At 44.0% G+C, this 20,863-nt stretch overlaps 1 protein-coding gene and 1 pseudogene across 3 annotated transcripts in view; one reads left to right on the top strand and one right to left on the bottom strand.

The window, feature by feature from the left end:
* The window catches only part of SMIM7 (small integral membrane protein 7), a 13,603-nt gene extending 6,346 nt beyond the window's left edge, over positions 1–7,257 (top strand). Inside the window, exons 5-6 of one of the 3 annotated variants that reach the window (XR_001361764.1) lie at positions 2,978–3,114; positions 7,006–7,257. Coding sequence is in view for 1 of the 3 variants with exons in the window: in XM_005856687.2 (XP_005856749.1) it covers positions 2,978–2,993 (16 nt within the window). In the remaining 2 variants the exon portion in view is untranslated. Of the gene's footprint in view, positions 1–2,977; positions 4,048–6,387; positions 6,588–7,005 lie in introns of those variants that run through there. The other 2 variants (XR_001361765.1, XM_005856687.2) reach the window with 2 other exon arrangements.
* LOC102259931 lies at positions 1,035–1,693 on the bottom strand (annotated as a pseudogene).
* Positions 7,258–20,863: the final 13,606 nt, after the last annotated feature.

Raw genomic sequence — 20,863 nt, 5'->3', positions numbered from 1 at the left:
ATATATACATACAAGGTCTTTGGTTGATTACCTTCCACCCACCCACTCCCCTCCCCGCCTTCCCTCAGATTCTGCACTCTGTTCCATGCTTCCATGTCTCTGGATCCACTCTGTTCCACAGTTTATTTCGTTAATTGTCTGTTCTTGATATTTCATATAAATGGAATCATGTAATATGTGGCCTTTTGTGTCTGGCTTTTTTCACGAGCATAATGTCTTCTGGTTTCTTCAGTGTTGTACATGAATCAGGACTTCATTCCTTTCTGTGGCTGAATAATAGTTTATTGTATGGATATGCCACAGTTTGTTCATCCACTCATCAGTTGATGGATATTTGGGGTGTTTCTATTTTTTGGCTATTATGAATAATGCTGGCACAAACACTTGTTTTCAGTTCTCTGGTATATACTCATAAGTGAAATTGCTGGGCCTATCGGTAACTCTATATTTATCCTTTTGAGGAAGCGCCAGACTATTTTACAAAGTAGCTGCAGCGATTTACATTCCCAGCAGCAGCGTGTGACGGTTTCAGTTTCCCCACATCCTTGCCAACGCCTGTGATGGTCAGACTTTTTTATTATGACCATCCCAGTAGAGGTGAAGGTTGATTTGAATTCCCTGACGGTTAATGACGTTGAGCATCTCTTCAGGTGCTATTGGCCATCTGTTTATCTTTGGAGACATGTCTGTTGAGATCCTTTGCCCTTTGTTTTTTCCCCTGAGCAACCTGGTTTTTCCAAGGAATAGGGGACAAGGAGGCCCTGCATCTAAAAGAAGGTGTAGGGCCCTGGCCAGGTGGCTCAGTTGCTTGGAGCATTGTCCTGTACACCAAAAGGCCGTGAGTTCAATTCCAGGTCAGGGCACATATCTAGGTTTCGGTTTCAATCCCTGGTTGGGGCATGTAGGGGAGGCAATCAGTCAATGTTTCTCTCTCACAGAGATGTTTCTCTTTCTCTCTTCCCCTTCCTCTCTCTCCCCCTTCTCTCTCTCAAATCAATAAAATCAATTAGGTGAGGATTTTTTTAAAAGAAAAATTATATGAAGGTGTTGGGCCTCTCGGTTGTGAAGCGTGACTGTGCTGGCAAGGAAGGACCGGATGGGGCAGTGGGAACTTGATCTTGGAGTCCTTGACTGCTGGTTGGCAGCACTTGCTGGCCATGATCTCCTCCATCTTCACGATCTGGATTGAGTGGGTTTGGGCACAGTGCTGGGTTCCCATGTCTCAGTAGCACTGGGTGACAGCACCCAGAGTGGTCAGGTCTTGGTACTCTGGGTACATGTTGTGGGTGCCACTGTGGGAGTTTTAGCTCAGCCAGATGCCAAAGTTTTTTCCCCCAAGAGAGGATTTTTCAAACACCTGCCCTGCCCACGGTGGACAATTTCCCCTGTAGATTTCTTCATCTTCTTCAGTTGAAATAAAGTACCAGATGCAGGACTTGGCACCAACACGGTTAGATGGAAAGATGCACATGTGGTTGAGGAGCAGCGTGTGGCACTTAGTGGTGGTCAGGCAGCACCCCACCACCTTGTGCTCTCGAAATGTGCCCAAGACCTTCACAGCGTTCTTTTCGAGTTCATCACCGCCCACAAGAGCTCTTTGCTCATTTTTAAATTGGGTTTTACTGAGGTGTAAGTTTTTTGTATATTCTAGATGCCAGTCCCAGACACATGATTTGCAAGTAATAGCCCCCATTTGGGGAGGGTTGTCTTTTCACTTTCTTGATGGTATCATTTGAAACACAAAAATTTTTAATTTTGATGAAGTCCAGTATCTTTTTTTCTTTTTGTCACTAAGAATTTTATAGTTTCAATTTTAATAATTAGTCCAGTTTGAGGTAATTTTTGTATGTGGTGTGGATAGAGATCCAACTTCATTCTTTGGTATGTGGCAATCCAGTTGTTCCTACACTATCTTTTTTGTTTTGTTTTTAATAATCTTTTTATTTTGGAAAAAATTTAGATTTATAGAAATGCTGCAAAGATAATACAGAGAATTCCCATATATATATACCAGTATATATATATATGAAGTATATTTTTATTGATCTCAGAGAGTAAGGGGAGAGAGAGAGAGAGATAGAAACATCAGTTATGAGAGAGAATCATTGATTGGCTGCCTCCTGCATGCCCCACACTGGGGATTGAGCCTGCAACCCCGGCATGTGCCCTGACTGGGAATTGAACTGTGATCTCCTAATTCGTAGGTTGATGCTCAACCACTGAGCCATGCCGGCCGGGATATATATATATTTTAACTGATTTTTTAGTTTGCATATTTAGACTTTTTTTTTTAATCCTTACCAAGGATATTTTTCCATTGATTTTTAAAGAGAGTGGAAGAGGGAGGGAAAGACAGAAATACCAATTTGAGAGAAACACATTGATTGGTTGCCTCCTGCATGCACCCTGACCAGGGCCCAGATTGGGGAGCCTGCAATCAAGGTATGTACCCTTGACCAGAATCAAACCCAGGACCTTTCGGTCCACAGGCTGATGTTCTATCCACTGAGCCAAACCGGCTAAGGCTGGGCTATATCTCTTTTTCACACCTCTATGGTTTTTCCCCAGTAGGCCTGTGTTGTAACCTACATACCCATTCTCAAACTTCAGAAATATTTATTACAGGTTCCAGGCCTTTCCTATTCCAGATTTTCTTCAGTGAACAAAGTTAACTGTAATCATTTGTTTATTCAAAAGTCTTTTTGATATGAAAGTTACCACTGACTTGCAGTAATGGAGAATAGGTGAAAATAAAATGTTGCAAATTTGTATGAAGTGGACAATTCTTTAAAGTTACATTTTTCTTTTAAGTGCATAGTTTGGTAGTGTTCACAGTATTGTGTAACAGAAGAGTTACTTACAAGATCAGAAAATGATGAAAAATAATCTTAAAAGCAACATAAAATGTTTTCTAAAAATGTTTTCAGAGTGACAGCTTCCCATTCTCACAGACATTTCTGCCCTCTGAATTTTCCAGGCTATTTGGCTCCTGAGCTCCAGATACTGAACCAGTAACACACCTTCCCGGATGCCAAGCCTCCCTCTGTTCCTGACAACTTCAAGAATGTTTTTGACTGGAAAACTGGTGACCTTCCCAGAAAGCCCAAGCTCGTGGTGGGTGAAAAAAATGTTCACCAAGATACACTTGGTTTCCTGGCCACGTCACTGTTGTTTTTTTAAAGATATTTTCAATTGGTCTGTGCATTGAAATGTTGTCTACTTAAGGAGTTTCAGGAGGGTTTATGTAAGGGACTGATAACATTGCCTTCTTTATAGAAAAAAGAACATGTCTAGATAGTTTTATTGAATTGGAATCCCTCTTCCACTAAGCTTTCATTAGAAACGTTTCTATTGGCTATGTCTTGGTTTATTTTTAATAACTATCCCTTTTGGTTCGAATTACACATTTTTAGAAATCATTTATTTCCAAGGATCTGAACCAGAAAGGTTGGCTTTTAAGTTTGATGCAGCCTTTATTAGATTCGGTGAATAACAGAGTTCATTGTTGCTGGGTCTGTGTTCAGTTCCTTCTCTGTCCCAGTAGGCGCGCTTGGATTACAGTGTAGCTGTCGTCCCTAGGACTTTAAGGGTGAAGTCTTATTGGTTCCCACGGAAGAGATGTGCAGAAGAGTTGGCAGGGGCAGGCAGATGTCTTATGAGAAATTATGCCTTGCCTTGAAAGCCCTCTGTTAAATGGGCCATTAATTGTACAATTTTTAGAGTGAGAGTGATTTATGTGGTAATATTGGGACCTAGTTCTGAAAGCTTGGGGTTTTAGGGTCTGTTTTTCAAATGGGTGATTTCAAGGTTGGAAAAAGAATGAGCTTCATTTGAGCATTTTGTACAGAAGCTGCTTTAAAAGAAAGTCCTGGTTTAATTGCCAAAATGAAACGCTGGTGGTCAGTACCTGGATCTCATAGGTGTTTGATTTGTTTGTTGTGGGTTTTGGAATCCTGACTTGTAGGTAAGCCTGGTGGGAGGAAAAAGCAAACACGCAGGCTTTTAGAACTAAATAGCATTGAAAATAAAGCTCATTTCCTAAAAGGACTTTTTGTTACACATTTCTTAAACAAGAAGTTGCTTTTCCAACTTGAATCATTTAGAATTAGGCTGTGGAAAACACTTAGGGTTTATTTTGGAGCCTGTCAAAACGAAATGATGTTACCTTTTTTAAAAAAAATGTATTTATTGATTTCAGAGAGGAAGGGAGAGAGATAGAGGGGATCAAGTCCGCAACCCGGGCATGTGTCCTTGGCTGGAATCGAACCTGAGACCCTTTAGTCCGCAGGCCAACGCTCTGTCCACTGAGCCAAACCAGCCAGGGCTGATGTTCCCTTTTGGATTTTGCTCAATAAGTGTTGGTCAGGGATTGGGCAAATATGATTTTGACCTGGCTGCTCCTAGAAGAATTGAAAGTGATTGCAGTGGGGTTTCACTAGACCAGGGTCAAATCCACTTGTACTGCTACTCAGCTAATGTCATTCTATTTCATTGCTTCTATAGTTTATTCCCTTGTCAAATCCAGCTAAGCATCTCCCCATGGTTTGCAAGTAGCAGGGGACATAGCTTCTGAATCGAGTTTCAACCAGGCCTGTGTCATGGCAGCAAGAACAGACATGTCAAGATCCTGACTGGTCAGTCTTCATCAAGCTGTGTGAATGGTGTGAGGAAATCTCTGCTTTTCAGACCCACACTGAGGTTTCAATGAGGCAAGGCGTTTGTGTTGCGGGGGTGAATCATTCTCTGAGAAGAGAATGGTGTCATTGAGATTTTGTTTCAATAATTGCATTTTTCGCCAGAGAACTATTATCTCATTGTTAAGTTGTTATAAGTCAGGGTAGCTTTGGGGGATGCATATTAGAGTCTGCTGTACATTTTTTTTTTTGATATAATGACTTTTTAAAAAAATATGTATTTTTTAATTGATTTAAAGAGGAAAGGAGAGGGAGAGATAGAAACATCAATGATGAGAGAATCACTGATTGGCTGCCTCCTGCACGCCCCCTACTGGGAACTGAGCCCGAAACCCAGACATGTGCCCTTGACCGAATCGAACCTGAGACCCTTCAGTCCACAGGCCAGTGCTCTTATCCACTGAGCCAAACCGGCTTGTATTTTTTAATTGATTTAAAGAGGAAAGGAGAGGGAGAGATAGAAACATCAATGATGAGAGAATCACTGATTGGCTGCCTCCTGCACGCCCCCTACTGGGAACTGAGCCCGAAACCCAGACATGTGCCCTTGACCGAATCGAACCTGAGACCCTTTAGTCCACAGGCCAATGCTCTTATCCACTGAGCCAAACCGGCCAGGGCTGCTGTATGTGGTTTGTTTGTTTTTTAATCGCATAGCATGGATCTTTAGGAAGCTTTTCAAGAACCCTCACTGGCGCTCTAGCAGGTTTGGCTCACTGGAGAGAGCGTCAGCCTGTGAACTGAAGGGTCCCAGGTCCGCATTCCTGGTCAAGGGCACATGCTCAGGTTGAGGGCTCATCCCCACTAGGGGGGCGTGCAGGGGGCAGCCAATCAGTGATTCTCTCTCATCATTGATGTTTCTATCTCTCCCCTCCCTTCCTCTCTGAAATCAATAAAAATGTTTTTTTTTAAAAAGAACCCTCACTGGCACCAAAGCTTATCAGAGTTTGAATTTTGGGTGCATAGGATCCCACAGCATTTAAGTGCTCATGTTCAGCGTCATTTAGGTATGGATTCAAATCCCATCTCCGTTCCTTGCTGGGGGGACCTTGGCCGATTGCTTCCCCTCCCTAAGCCTCAGTTTCCATATCTCTAAAATGGGCTTAAAAGTCATACCTACCTGGATTTGTTGGAAGGTTTGGTGCACTTGAATTTGGCCTGGGTGCTTGACTGAACGCCTGACACCTGGTAAGCCTTCGATATCGTGAGTTTCCTCGCTGCCACATTTTACCTCTTGCCTGGATTCATTCGTTCAGTCTAGACCTGCACCATGAGAGGGCGATCACAATAATTTTAAAATTTGGAAACAATTTCCAGCGTGGAAAATCTTTTCCTGTCTTCCCATTCCCTTTCCAGTGCTTTCCTATGCCTGTCGGTATACTAGTATACCACATAGTTCTGATAGTGGGTAAGGCAGTTCCGTTCTGCTTTTCGTTTCTGCATCACTTCCTTCATATTTTCTGGACTGACAGAAAGGAAACCTTTTGCTTCCTCCACCCTTACCATCTTAAGAATGGAACAAGTCCCTCTGTGTGAGTTTCTCATTGTACTTCAGTTACAGCTGCTCTAGAGTACAAACTGGAAATCACCGAGTCCTGCTGCTGCTTTTTATAAATAAAGTTTTATTGGCATTCAGCCACCTCTCTTTGAGAATGTGTTGTCTATGGCTCCTTTGTCTGTTTTCCTGCTACAGTGGGAGAGTTGCTGATGGAGACCATCTGGCCCACAGAGCTGAAAATGCTGGGTATCTGGCCCATTTACAGGATAAATTTGCCAGCCCCTGAGCATGGGGATGATGGAGAATCTCAAGGTGCCCCTTTCCCCCAAAGCCACTCAGGTGGAATCATTTGTGTGCCTTCTGGTCTAGACTTTAATAAAGACATTTGCAAACATGTCTTTCAGACTTGCTGAAAATCGAGCCAGCCATTTTCAGGTGATGTGGTTAATAGACCAAAACCCGATTTCATGTCTCTCATTAGCTCAGCGCGAGGTCCCTCCTGGGCTCCTGTGATTCTTCTGATTAGCAGCTCAATGTGATAATGAGATTGGCTCTCCTCTGACGTGCTTAGATCTGAAAACCCAGAGACTCATTAGTGAAGCATTTTCTTTTCATTTCAACCGTTGCATTATTTCCTTCTTAACCAACTTTAAGTTTATGAAATATTGACAAACCTCCTGATGTTTTCCTGTGTTGATGAAAGACGTAAGCTGCTTGTGCATAAACCAGAAGCATGTTATTTTTTTTTTAATGTAAATTTGATTTGGGGGTTTGTTTTCACCATTCCCTTGACTTACTTTCATTATAATGCAGAGGAAAGCACTGATCCACTTTCAGCCCCCTCTGGCACGTGAGCATCCCTGAAGTAAGAGTTTGGTTCTGGCAAGTGTTCCTGGATGAGAAATCAAGCAAAAGGGTCTGTAGCAAATCAGAAATTCAAAGTCCATGTTTTTCAACAAAAGAATGGCAAGAATCAGTTCAGTGTGTGGCTCATGGCTTGCTTTATTTTTATTTTATTTCTTCCATCACCATTTTCCCCTCCTGTGCCCTCTTCCACCTCCACCTACGTGGTAATCAGTTCAGTGTGTGGCTCATGGCTTGCTTTATTTTATTTCTTCCATCACCATTTTCCCCTCCCGTGCCCTCTTCCACCTCCACCTACGTGGCTTTCTTTTTGTTTTGACTTATACCAGATGCCAGCAAACTGCTGCCCAGGTCTGGCCCGCTACCTACCTTTTCACGGCCCACAAGAGAGGATGGTTTTTACTTTTGTAAATGGTTGGAGGGGAAATTAAAATGAAAGGAAATTCAAGTTTCTTTGTTCAAAATAAAGTTTTATTGGAATGCTGTCACGCCCAATCATTAATGTATCATCAATGGCTGTCTCTCATCATTGATGTTTCTATCTCTCCCCTCCCTTCCTCTCTGAAATCAATAAAAATGTTTTTTTTTAAAAAGAACCCTCACTGGCACCAAAGCTTATCAGAGTTTGAATTTTGGGTGCATAGGATCCCACAGCATTTAAGTGCTCATGTTCAGCGTCATTTAGGTATGGATTCAAATCCCATCTCCGTTCCTTGCTGGGGGGACCTTGGCCGATTGCTTCCCCTCCCTAAGCCTCAGTTTCCATATCTCTAAAATGGGCTTAAAAGTCATACCTACCTGGATTTGTTGGAAGGTTTGGTGCACTTGAATTTGGCCTGGGTGCTTGACTGAACGCCTGACACCTGGTAAGCCTTCGATATCGTGAGTTTCCTCGCTGCCACATTTTACCTCTTGTCTGGATTCATTCGTTCAGTCTAGACCTGCACCATGAGAGGGCGATCACAATAATTTTAAAATTTGGAAACAATTTCCAGCGTGGAAAATCTTTTCCTGTCTTCCCATTCCCTTTCCAGTGCTTTCCTATGCCTGTCGGTATACTAGTATACCACATAGTTCTGATAGTGGGTAAGGCAGTTCCGTTCTGCTTTTCGTTTCTGCATCACTTCCTTCATATTTTCTGGACTGACAGAAAGGAAACCTTTTGCTTCCTCCACCCTTACCATCTTAAGAATGGAACAAGTCCCTCTGTGTGAGTTTCTCATTGTACTTCAGTTATAGCTGCTCTAGAGTACAAACTGGAAATCACCGAGTCCTGCTGCTGCTTTTTATAAATAAAGTTTTATTGGCATTCAGCCACCCCTCTTTGAGAATGTGTTGTCTATGGCTCCTTTGTCTGTTTTCCTGCTACAGTGGGACAGTTGCTGATGGAGACCATCTGGCCCACAGAGCTGAAAATGCTGGGTATCTGGCCCATTTACAGGATAAATTTGCCAGCCCCTGAGCATGGGGATGATGGAGAATCTCAAGGTGCCCCTTTCCCCCAAAGCCACTCAGGTGGAATCATTTGTGTGCCTTCTGGTCTAGACTTTAATAAAGACATTTGCAAACATGTCTTTCAGACTTGCTGAAAATCGAGCCAGCCATTTTCAGGTGATGTGGTTAATAGACCAAAACCCGATTTCATGTCTCTCATTAGCTCAGCGCGAGGTCCCTCCTGGGCTCCTGTGATTCTTCTGATTAGCAGCTCAATGTGATAATGAGATTGGCTCTCCTCTGACGTGCTTAGATCTGAAAACCCAGAGACTCATTAGTGAAGCATTTTCTTTTCATTTCAACCGTTGCATTATTTCCTTCTTAACCAACTTTAAGTTTATGAAATATTGACAAACCTCCTGATGTTTTCCTGTGTTGATGAAAGACGTAAGCTGCTTGTGCATAAACCAGAAGCATGTTATTTTTTTTTTAATGTAAATTTGATTTGGGGGTTTGTTTTCACCATTCCCTTGACTTACTTTCATTATAATGCAGAGGAAAGCACTGATCCACTTTCAGCCCCCTCTGGCACGTGAGCATCCCTGAAGTAAGATTTTGGTTCTGGCAAGTGTTCCTGGATGAGAAATCAAGCAAAAGGGTCTGTAGCAAATCAGAAATTCAAAGTCCATGTTTTTCAACAAAAGAATGGCAAGAATCAGTTCAGTGTGTGGCTCATGGCTTGCTTTATTTTATTTCTTCCATCACCATTTTCCCCTCCCGTGCCCTCTTCCACCTCCACCTACGTGGCTTTCTTTTTGTTTTGACTTATACCAGATGCCAGCAAACTGCTGCCCAGGTCTGGCCCGCTACCTACCTTTTCACGGCCCACAAGAGAGGATGGTTTTTACTTTTGTAAATGGTTGGAGGGGAAATTAAAATGAAAGGAAATTCAAGTTTCTTTGTTCAAAATAAAGTTTTATTGGAATGCTGTCACGCCCAATCATTAATGTATCATCAATGGCTGCTTTGGAGCTGCAAGGGCATAATTGAGCCCTTGCGACTATCAGCATAAGAAATGTCCAGACCTGTAAGAATTTTTATGAGTCTGTTTGAACCAAACTGACGACAACTGCTGGGAAACAAAATCTCAGTGGATTGAGGAAATGTTCCAGAGAATGGCTCTTTTGCACCTTATTTTATACATTAGAATCAAAGGAGAAGATGTAAGGGGATCACATGAAATTCATTGGTGATAGATGAGGGAAGTGGGAGAAAGCAAAGCTGGGTGTGGGGGTTGGGAGGTGAATCTCTGGGATTGGCTACAAAGTGAAAGGAATAGACACACTTTGACATAGATGGGTATAGGATAGTTGTATCGGTAACTAACAATAATAATGAGAGGCTCCGTTATTTCCTGCTCTGGTGGGAGATTGTGTCCTGAGGGGTCTGGAAAAAGAAAATTCCGAAGGTATGTTATCTTAGCTGCAAAAAGACTATAAAAGATAGGCTCAGTTAACCTAAAGATTGACCTTACATTTCAGACCATCCTATGTGGTTAATTTCGGTCTCTGAGCTTGTAAGGCCCGCCATGCAGGCCCCCCTTGAGCTTGCAGGTTTAGTATGTGGGCCCTTTTTCGTCCACAGGACAGAGACTGTCTATCCCAGTGCTCGGCAAACTCATTAGTCAACAGAGCCAAATATCAACAGTACAACGATTGAAATTTCTTTTGAGAGCCAAATTTTTTAAACTTGAACTATATAGGTAGGTACATTGTTATTAACTTAATTAGGGTACTCCTAAGGTTTAGGAAGAGCCACACTCAAGGGGCCAAAGAGCCACATGTGGCTTGCGAGCCGCAGTTTGCCGACCATGGGTCTAGCCTGCCAAACTGAACATTTACTGTTGACCCTTTACAGATAGGTTTGCCAACCCCTGGAATAGACAATTTAAAAGGCCCGGCCGGTGTGCTCAGTGGTTGGGCATTGATCTATGAACCAAGAGGTCGAGGTTCGATTCCTGGTCAGGACACATGCCCGGATTGTAGGCACCATCCCCAGTAAGTGGTGTGCAGGAGGCAGCTGATCAATGATTTTCTCTCATCATTGATGTTTCTATCTCTCCCTCTCCCTTCCTTTATGAAATCAATAAAAATATATTTTTTAAAAAGACGTGGGAGGTTCCCGTTCATCTGTGTTTACTTCACATCATGGTCATGGCAGATAGTGGTAAATGTGGGCCACCAGAGTATATAGACTATGCTGGGGGAGTTGTGAAAGTTATTTTAGGGGGAATAAAGCTTCATTGCATCTCATTAGAGTTTATTGTGTGAATTAGGGAAAAGAGGATTGTGGTAGAAAGGAAGATGTGTTGGGGTAGTAGGAAGCATCAGGTGTTAAGACCAGTGTGGTTGGACCAGACCCGGGTTCAGCAACCTCGGTACTTGAGTTCTGGCTAGGAAAGAATTCAGAGCCAAGACTCAACTATAAGAGAACATTCAGAAAATCACAGAGGTAGAAGAAGTAATTCATGGAAGAAATGGGCTGAGGAAACAACTTATAAAGGCAAAAGAAGGGCCCTTGGAGTTTAGAAGTGAGGAAGGCAAAGGTGATATGCCTGGGAGGGAAGGGAAAGGCGTGGGTGTGCTCCCAGGAGGGACTGTGTACTAGGTCCTCATTTCTAAGGGTTTTAAGGGTGGAGATTTTAGGGGAGGTTCCAGGGGAAGATCTCAATAGAATATTCAGCAGTTTTCCAGGTGTGTCCTTTCAGGGCCCGGGTCTCCACTGATTGGTCGGTGTCAGGGCAGCAAGTCGGTCCTGAGGTCAGCCATGTTGTCACTTGTCTGGGTTTGCTGTTTTTCAGGGCCTAGAGCTGAAATACAACTGAGGCCTAGATGTTATTTCTAGGGAGGAAAGGTCAGGGGGTCCAAAGCCCATGACCAGAGATACCGTAGAGGAGGAAATGTCACCCTGAGGACGAGGTCCCACCCTACAGTTGTCTTTTGCTTTCCACCCTGGTGACCTTTTTTACCTGGCCCAGCGTCCTTGCCCTGCTCATACCTATCTGCCTACCACAGATGGAGGCCTGGCCTAGACAGAGTGGGCTCTGCCCTTCACAGAGTGCAGCATCAACTGGCCTCTTTGCACCTCCACATCCTCATCTGTGATATGGGACAGTGAAGGAGAAAGCTTTGACCTGTGCCTCTAACCTGCCTGACGTGGGACAGGTACTTAATAAGTGGTGTTATTTTCATCGATGTTATTACTTTTATTAAAAGACACTCTTGACAGGGTTTTATGAGGCTTAAATGAGACAGTGTCTTAGGCAGCTGGGGCTGCCATAACGAAATGTCACTGATTCGGTGGCTTAAACGAGACATTTATTTTCTCAGAATTCTGGAGGCTGAAAGTCCAAGATCCAGGAGCCAGCAGGTTTAGGGTGAGGCCTCGCTCCTCAGTTTGTAAACAGCTACCTTCTCACTGTGTCCTTAGTGTCCTTTCCTGTGTGTGTTCCTGGTGTTTCTCTTACGAGGGGACCAGCGATACTGGATCAGGGCCCACTCTTATGACCTCATTTAACCTTAGTTACCTCTTTAAAGACTCTGTCTCCAAATACAGTCTCATTGGGTGTTAGGACTCCAACATATGAATTTTGAGAGGACACAGTTCAGTCTGTAACAGATGGCCAAGGTTCTCACCTATTCAGCAGCTGTTAGTTCATCTCCTTGGCCAATAGTATGCTTCAAGGCATTACAATTTTTTAAAACTTCATGTGGTCTACAAAGCTGACCCTGAGAACTGCTATGAATGAATTTGCCGCCTGATGCTCCATAGTAAAGTATTTGTGTGGATTGGATGGTGGCTTCCACCCTGGCATCTCAGACTTTAATGACCCCATGGGTTCCCTGGCGGTCTTAGTGAAGTATGGATTTGACTCAGCAGGTTGGAGGCACAGTTGGGATTCTGTATGTCTAACCAGCTCCAAGGGATTGTCCAGGCTGCTGGTTCACAGGCCACACTTTGAACTGGTCTGCCTAGGGCTGGCTGGTAGTGTGCAGGTTCTTGATTTCATGCAGGGAAGATTTCATAATATAAGTCCAGGTGATTTTTTAGAGGACAAGTATTTTCTTTTTTAATGGATTTTTAGAAAAAGAGAAAGAGAGAGAAACATTCATGTAAGAAACATTGATCGGTTGCCTCCTGCATGCACCCCGACCGGGGATCGAACCCAAAACCTGGGTATGTGCCCTGACCGGGAATCGAACCCGAAACCTGGGTATGTGCCCTGACCGGGAATTGAACCCAAAACCTGGGTATGTGCCCTGACCGGGAATTGAACCCAAAACCTGGGTATGTGCCCTGACTGGGAATTGAACCTGCCACCTTTTGGTGTATGGGCAGATGGTCCAACTCACTGAGCCACACCAGCCAGGACTACAGGACCTTTATTAAAGCTGGGGACAGTGAAACAAGGAAGAAGCAACAGGAGAGAGAGTAGGTGAGAAAATGAGCTCAGACTGGGCTACTTTGGCTCACTAAGAAGTCAGAGAAAATGGGGCCTTGGGCCAGGTTCTGGGGATTTGCCCAGGATGAGCTGCCACTGCCCGTTGCTCCCTGGTTGGGAGTCTCCTGGGGTCCCTTAGAGTTTAGGAGATGCATGACTCTGGGGGAAGAAGAGGGGTAACTGAGAGTCTCGAGCTTGGGCATGCTCCTGGGAGGGAGAACACAACCTGGGAACTTCGTCTTGAGGGTTTTTAAAGGCAGGAAGTTTAGGAGAGGATCAATAGAATAGTCATCAGTTTTATACTGATGTGCCAAAATTAGATTTATTCCCTTAATTTCATCCTTGGTGTGGTTGGCACAATTGGATTTCTGCTATCTCCATGAGTAAGGTGATTTAAGCTATTTACCCTCTGATTGGGGAGGAGAAATGCAAACCATTTACTTTTGTTGTTAATTCTCACCTGAGTATATTTTATCCATTGATTTTTGGAGCTAGTGGGAGGTAGGAAAGAGGGGAGAGAATGGGGGAGGGAGGAGGAGGGGGAGAGAGAGAGACAGACAGACAGACAGACGTGTATGAGAGAAACATCGATCCGGTTGCCTCCCCCATCCACCCTGACCGTCCCTGCAACCCTTCTGTGGGAGGTAGGAAAGAGGGGAGAGAATGGGGGAGGGAAGGGGAGGGGGAGAGAGAGAGAGATAGACAGACAGACAGACGTGTATGAGAATATGAGAGAAACATCGATCCGGTTGACTCCCCCATCCACCCTGACCGTCCCTGCAACCCTTCGATGTGTGGGTCGACGCTCTGACCACTAAAACCCCAATCTCTCAGTCAGAGTAGCTACATTTCAAGTGCATTTCATTGCAGAAAGCTCTAACTGGGCAGCGCTACATGTAAAGGAGAAGGGATATGCCTTTTTAGTCAAGGACCTGTTTAGTTTCATTGGGCAGCTGTAACAAATGGCCACCAACGTCACAGCTTAACACAGCATGAATTTACTATCTTACAGATCTGGAACCCAGAAATCCAAAATGGGTGTCACTGGGCTGCAATCAAGGGTTGGGCAGAGCTGGTTCATTCTGGGGGCTGTGGTGAAGAATCAGATTCCTTGCCTTTTCCAGCTTTTAGAGCTGCTGCAAGGGATATGCCTTTTTAGTCAAGGACCTGTTTAGTTTCATTGGGCAGCTGTAACAAATGGCCACCAACGTCACAGCTTAACACAGCATGAATTTACTATCTTACAGATCTGGAACCCAGAAATCCAAAATGGGTGTCACTGGGCTGTAATCAAGGGTTGGCAGAGCTGGTTCATTCTGGGGGCTGAAGAATCAGATTCCTTGCCTTTTCCAGCGTTTAGAGCTGCCGTATCCTTGATTTATGGCCCCTTCATTCCTGGTGCAAGCCAGGTGGTGTGTGCCCAGCACACAGTAGGTCCTCACTGCTGTAGCCTGTCCCAAAGCCTGGGCACCAGAGCCAGTTCCCAAAATGTTCCTTTGGAAACATTTCTGGAAGTTGTGAACTTCTCCCACTTTCCAGTTGCATGTCCTGTATGTGACAGGACACCTCAAGGTGTCTGGGCTAGCACAAGCTCATCCGAGTGATATTTCTGTTGCAAAACATCCAACATTCACTCAGAGTTGGACGAGCAAAGACTGTAAAGGAGGGTTTCATCAGGGTCCTCATATAAAGCCCTTAACAGAGAACCTGACATGTAGTAGGTACTCAATAGATGTTACTCCCTGTAGTTATTATTCTTAGTAATACAAAACTGTAGTAGTAGGGAAACACAAGCTGTTAGGACTTAGATTGACATTCATCAGTTGGCCTGGTAGCAAATCCATCTTCAGGAATTGGGAGCTAATGAGCACACTTGAGATCTGCATTACCTGAGTCACAAGGTGAGAATTAGAGACTACTAGAGGTCAGAATAACCCTGGTACTGGATGAGATGACTAGGCACCACATGTTCATTTTAGAAAATGTGGAATTGCCGGCAAAAGTGTCAGAAGAGCCCTGGCTGGTGAGCTCAGAGGTTAGAGCGTTTGCCCATGTACCAAAGGGTCTCGGGTCGATTCCCCCCCACCTTAGGGCATGTGCTGGAGGCAACCAGTCTATGTGGATGTCTCACATCTTCGTCTCTCTCTCTCTCTTTCTCTCTCTCTCTCTCTTCCCCTCCCTCCCTTTCACTCTCTGAAAAAAGCAATGGAAAAAAATATCCTCAGGTGAGGATTAACAACAACAAAAATGTGTCAGAAGAAAAATCACCTGTAATTCTGTCAGAGACAATTGCTATGAATATTTTGGTTTCTTTCCTTCCAATTTTTCTATGCTGCAACACACACACACACACACACACACACACACACACACACTAGAGGCCTGATGCATGAAATTCGTGCAAGGGGCTCAGCCCTCGTAGCCGCAGCTTCGACCAGAAGGTCATCCGGAAGGTTGTTCAGCTGTCTGGTCTAATTAGCATATTATGCTTTTATTATTATAGGTATGTATATTTAATAAAACTAGAATTAAGGTAAAGTATATAGTTTATGTTGCATTTTATCACTTAATATGAAATTGGATTTTTGTATATTTTTCAATACTGGTTTCTAATGGCTAGGTTAGCTACTATTTCTCCATCTAAAACTATAATATATGTTCTTTTCAAAGTTTATACAATAACATACAGCTTGATGAATTTCTGCACGTGCATACACACCCATAAGACAAGACCACTACCCCAGTTGGAGTTATAAAATCCTGTGGTCTTTCCTAGTGCATAACCTTTCCATTTTCACGAATTGACCCCAAGTGTGTTTATATATTCCCAACACTTGTTGCTTCTACTCTTCTTATAATGATGCTTCTGTGAACACCCTTGAACATACACATTTGTCTGCATCTGATTGCTTCCTTTGGAAACATTTCTGGAAGTTGTGAAACACTGGGTCAGAGGGTATGAATGCTCTCAGTTGAAATGCCTCCCTGTCAAACATCTTTCCAGGTCCTCCTTTCCAGATGGCTTTTTCCTACCTTGGGACTCCTGCTGCCCTTTTCTGGACAGTACAATTAGAGTTTTGTGTTAATGGGCCCAACCCGATTCCAGTGGTTGGCTTCAAAACTAGTTCCTCGGGAGCAGGCTTTGTTCATCTTTGTATACCCCTACTTGGAGGCACAATAAAAATTGAGTTCTCTGCCCGGCTGGTGTGGTTCAGTGATTGAGCATCGACCGATGAACCAAGAGGTCACGGTTCGATTCCCAGTTGAGGCACTTGCCCGGGTAGCAGGCTCGATCCCCAGTGGGGGCACGCAGGAGGCAGCCAATCAATGATTCTCTTATCATTGCTGTTTCTTTCTCTCCCTCTCCCTTCCTCTCTGAAATCAATAAAAAAAAATTTTTTTTAAGTTGAGTTCTCCCTTCTATCGTTGAAGCCCTTTCTAAAAGCAATGACACTTCAGGGCTTTTCAAAACCAGTTGAAATTGGTTTCACTTTTACAGTAAACAGGACTTGCTGCAAAGCCAAGCAGAACTCTGAAACCCATCTTTAGGTACTTCTGAGATCATTGATATGGTTGAATGAGTTAATATATGAGAAAATGTTTCTTAAAAATGTCCACCAGACTGTTAAAGTCAGAGTTAACAGATGGTCAAAGTGGGGTGGTAGATTTGCTTACATTTGTTTTTCCTATTAATCACTGGAGTGCTCACATACATTATTGGCGTAAGTCCAGTAATTTCCTCTCCTTTAAATTGCCTACCCTCTCCTTCTAGGAGGCAGAGGAGGAGGAGACTATAAGCCACGAGGAAAGAAGCAAAGTTTGAATAGTTTCTTCCATCTCTTTCCCTCTTCCATTTGAAAGACAGGATACAGTCCTGTGGTCTACTTAGAAATCAGTTTAGAGAACGTTTCAAAGAAGATACCCGGTTAGTTTTGACTGGATATTCATATAAACTTTTTAAAGAAATGAGTGATAGAGCTAACCCTTATCTGTAAGTTGTGAATTTATATTGTTTCTTCCCATGTACAAAACCAATTTTTTTCCTACAAGTAGTTTTTTGTGTGTTGGGGTATAAAGGAAGGCAAATGTTTTATCATGATTTGGCTTCAGCAACTTTGAGACAAATTAAAAGCCTTAAACTCTGGTGCCAGAAAAAACTAAAATAAATTGCCCACTTCTAAGGGGTTTGTGTCTAAAAAGGCACAGCTGCTTTCACTTCAGGAGTCTGCCCAGTGCGTTCCTGTTGTTGCTCCTTGCCACCACATGGTGTCGCTGTTGAAGACTGGTCCTGTGCAGTTGTGGTAGCTGACCTGCTCATGGCTTCCACTCCCTCACTGCCAAGATGGCCTGGGTATGCTCTGCCCTCAAGCTCCTGAAACTATCTTCCTAGCCACTTCCATGGGAAGAGCAAGTCATGGACTTAGCCATTCCTCCCCCTAGTCTTTGGGGGCCACCTTGCTAAAAGATGAGACAGTTTTTCTAAGGACATTCCAAACACAAAAGATCTTGTCCTCTCAGAATGGTGAGGCCAGTGCTATCTCTAATTTAAGGGCTATATCTCTGAGGATATTACAGCAAGAGGATTTACCTTGAGCCCCACTTTTGGGTAACGTTTCAAATATCTCTTTTTCAAAGCAGAAAGGTGGCCAGGTGAACTACAGTATCTATCACAGACCCTTAGAGAGGCTGCTAAAATTTTCAAGATTCCGTTCAATGGTGATCTTTACCATGACAAGCATACGTTGTTTATCAGTAAGTCCCCAATGTTGTGGATAGGTTCTGCAACTTTAAATAAGTTTTTATTGATGTTAGAGAAAGGAAGGAAGGGAGAGGGAGAGACACATCAATGTGAGAGAGAAACATTGATCGGTTGCCCCCTGTAGACACCCCCACTGAACTGGAAACCTGGGCATGTACCCTGACCTGGAATGGAACTGGTGACCTTTCGGTGCACAGACAAATCTCAACCAAGTGGTACTGGCCAGGGCAGGCTCTTCAACTTTGAAAGAAACAATGTATAACCAGTCTTACCATAGTTTAACTGATATAAACAAGAATTAAGTTCCTATGGCATATCATCATTATGATAAAAACATTTTCATTATAACATTACTTAAGGACCTGCTGTATGTTAAATGTGGAATAAAACTGTGTGTGTGTTCATATGCATCCTCATGTGTATATTTATTATATTTAATATTCATTCGAGAGGGATAGAGAAATAGAAACATTGATGAGAGAGGAACATTGATCGGCTGCCTCCTGCATGCCCCCTACTGGTGATTGAGCCCATAACCTAGGCATGTGCCCTAACTGGGATTGAACCAGTGACCGCTTGGCTCCTGGGTTGATGCTCAACCACTAAGCCACACTAGCCAGGCTGTTTCTTCTTAGTTTAAAAAGAGTAGGTAACAACAATATATCTGATAAGGGGTTTCATTCCAAAATTAATGAACTTACGAAACTCAACACCACAAAAACAAACAGTCCAATTAAAAAATGGGCAAAAGACTTGAATAGACACTTTTCTTAAGAGAGCCTGCAGATGGCCAATAGACATATGAAAAAATGCTGTCTCTAATCACCAAAAAAAAAAAGCAAATTAAAACTATAATGAGATGTCACTTCACACCTATCAGAATGGCTATCATCAATAAATCAACAAACAAGTGAGAGAAAAGAGAACCTTTGGTTAAATGCAAATAGGTGGAGTCACTGTGGAAAGCAGTATGGAGTTAACTGAAAAAATTACATATGGAACTGCATTATAACCCAGTGATTCCACTTCAGGGAATGTATCCAAAGAAAACCGAAACACTAATTCAAAAGAATATATGTACCCCTATATTCATTGCAGTGTTATTTACAATAGCCAAGATTTGGAAACAGACCAAGTAGTCCATCAGTAGATGAGTGGGTAAAAAGCTGTGGTAAATTGACACAATGGAATACTACTCTGCTGTAAAAAGGAAGGAAATGTTACCCTTTGCGATAACATGGATGGACGTGGAGAACATTATGCTAAGTAAAGTAATTCAGAGAAAGACAAGTACCATATGATTTCATTCATGGGGAATTTTTAAAAAATGTTATTGATGTTAGAGAGAGGGAGAAACATCAATGATGAGAATCATTGATTGGCTGCCTCCTGCACGCCCCCTACTGTGGATGGAGCCGACCCTGGCATGTGCCCAGACCCGGGAATCCGAATTGGTCCACACTCAACCACTAACCCACTCTGGCTGGGCCTTAGGTGGGATTTAATGAACAATCTGAACTACCAAGCAAAATAGAGACAGACTCGTAGATAGAGGGCAGGCAGACAACTCTGGTGGGAGGTGATTAGGCGGGTGGAGGGTTTGAGGAAAAAAAAACAATAAAAAAAACCCTGATGGACATGGACAACTGTGGTGATAGGGGGAAGAGGGCTTAGAGGGGATAATGATGGGGAAAAAAACTTAAAATATTAAAAAACACAAAGAAAAATAAAAAAGAGTAGGTGAGTTCTTTCCAGTTTTCTTAAATAACCTGACCCATGCAAAACATTGCTTATTTTGGTACAATCCTTGATTAAAAGATACTGTATACATCTAGAAATTAAAAAGAGAGGCAGGACTAGATTATACTTGGGGGAGAGCTTTTCTTTCTTTCTTTTTGAGAGTTTGTTTATTTTGCTTATCTTAAATGAGATAAAGAATATTTCCAAGCGGGCAGGTTTCCAACTTGGACCATGTACACAAAGCAGCGCATTCTAAGGAGAGTGACTGAACGAAGTATTTTGCCCATGTTTATTTTCTCCTACAAGAGTGATGTAAAACTTTTCACATGTGCAGAAGCAGCCGTTTTTGCAAATAAAATAACAAATGCAAGACTAACAGGTGTATGGCAGACCCAAGACGCACATGTGGTTCTCATCAGCTGCCTCTCGCCTGTTTTAAATCTAGGTTTTCCGGTAACAACCAAAAAAGTTATTTCTCCTGAGGCCACGGCTAATAATCCACTCAGCCAGCCTTCCCACCCCTTTTCTCACAATAGTATTTCTAACAGCTTCCAGAGAAGACAACAGCAGCGGAAGCGGGCGGGAAGGGGGCTGGGCGAGGAGCCCCAGACAGTAGCAATTCTGGATTTGACCTTTAACTCCGGGTGACCTTGGGCCTTAGTTTCCTCCTTTAGGAACTGGTTGGCGCATAAAATGCGGGTTTGTTTTCCAGCCTCCACGCCAAGCAGGGTGGGTCTTGTAAAGCCAGGGGTTCTCCACACGGGGAGATTCCGCCGGCCCCGGGCACCTTTCTGGTTGCCTCCGCGGGAGGAGCAGAGACAGGCATGCTGCCCAGCACCCCGCCAGGACCAGGACGGCCCGACCAGAGCGATCCGGTCCCGATGTCACTGGGGCACAGGTTTGCAACCACGGGGGCGGCTCAGGGCTGGCTTTGAAGCTATCCCAGCTGGGGTGGCGGCTCCTCCGAGAGACGCGTCTCTGTCTCAGCTTTCGAAACTCAGGCCAGCGAGGCGCTGCAAACCCCCGCCCTGTGGGGTGCGCAGGGACGCGGGCGGGGCGTTCCTCCGCGCCCCTCGGTAGACCCTCACACGCGCATCACTAAGTGGACGTTTGTCTCCCTCGCCCCCAAGAACGCCGATCGAGAGGCTAAGGAAGGACCCCTGGGCTCAGAAAACTTGGCAGTGTCTCCCGCCCACGACCCCTGTCACCTCCGTCAGTGCGGGGAAGGTTTTTCTTCCCCGAGGAGGTCCCCACAGCGCTGGGTTCAAGGACTCCGCGCACGTCGCGGGTTTCCGTCGGGAACCTCCGCCTACGACACGGCTGGGGGCGTGGCCTTCAAGCTGCGGCCGTTGCCCCGCCCAACCGCCTCCCAA

The sequence above is a fragment of the Myotis brandtii genome, unplaced genomic scaffold (assembly GCF_000412655.1).
Source record: "Myotis brandtii unplaced genomic scaffold, ASM41265v1 scaffold1040, whole genome shotgun sequence".
Taxonomy (NCBI): Eukaryota; Metazoa; Chordata; class Mammalia; order Chiroptera; family Vespertilionidae; genus Myotis; species Myotis brandtii.
This window is presented reverse-complemented; position numbering and strand designations above follow the sequence as displayed.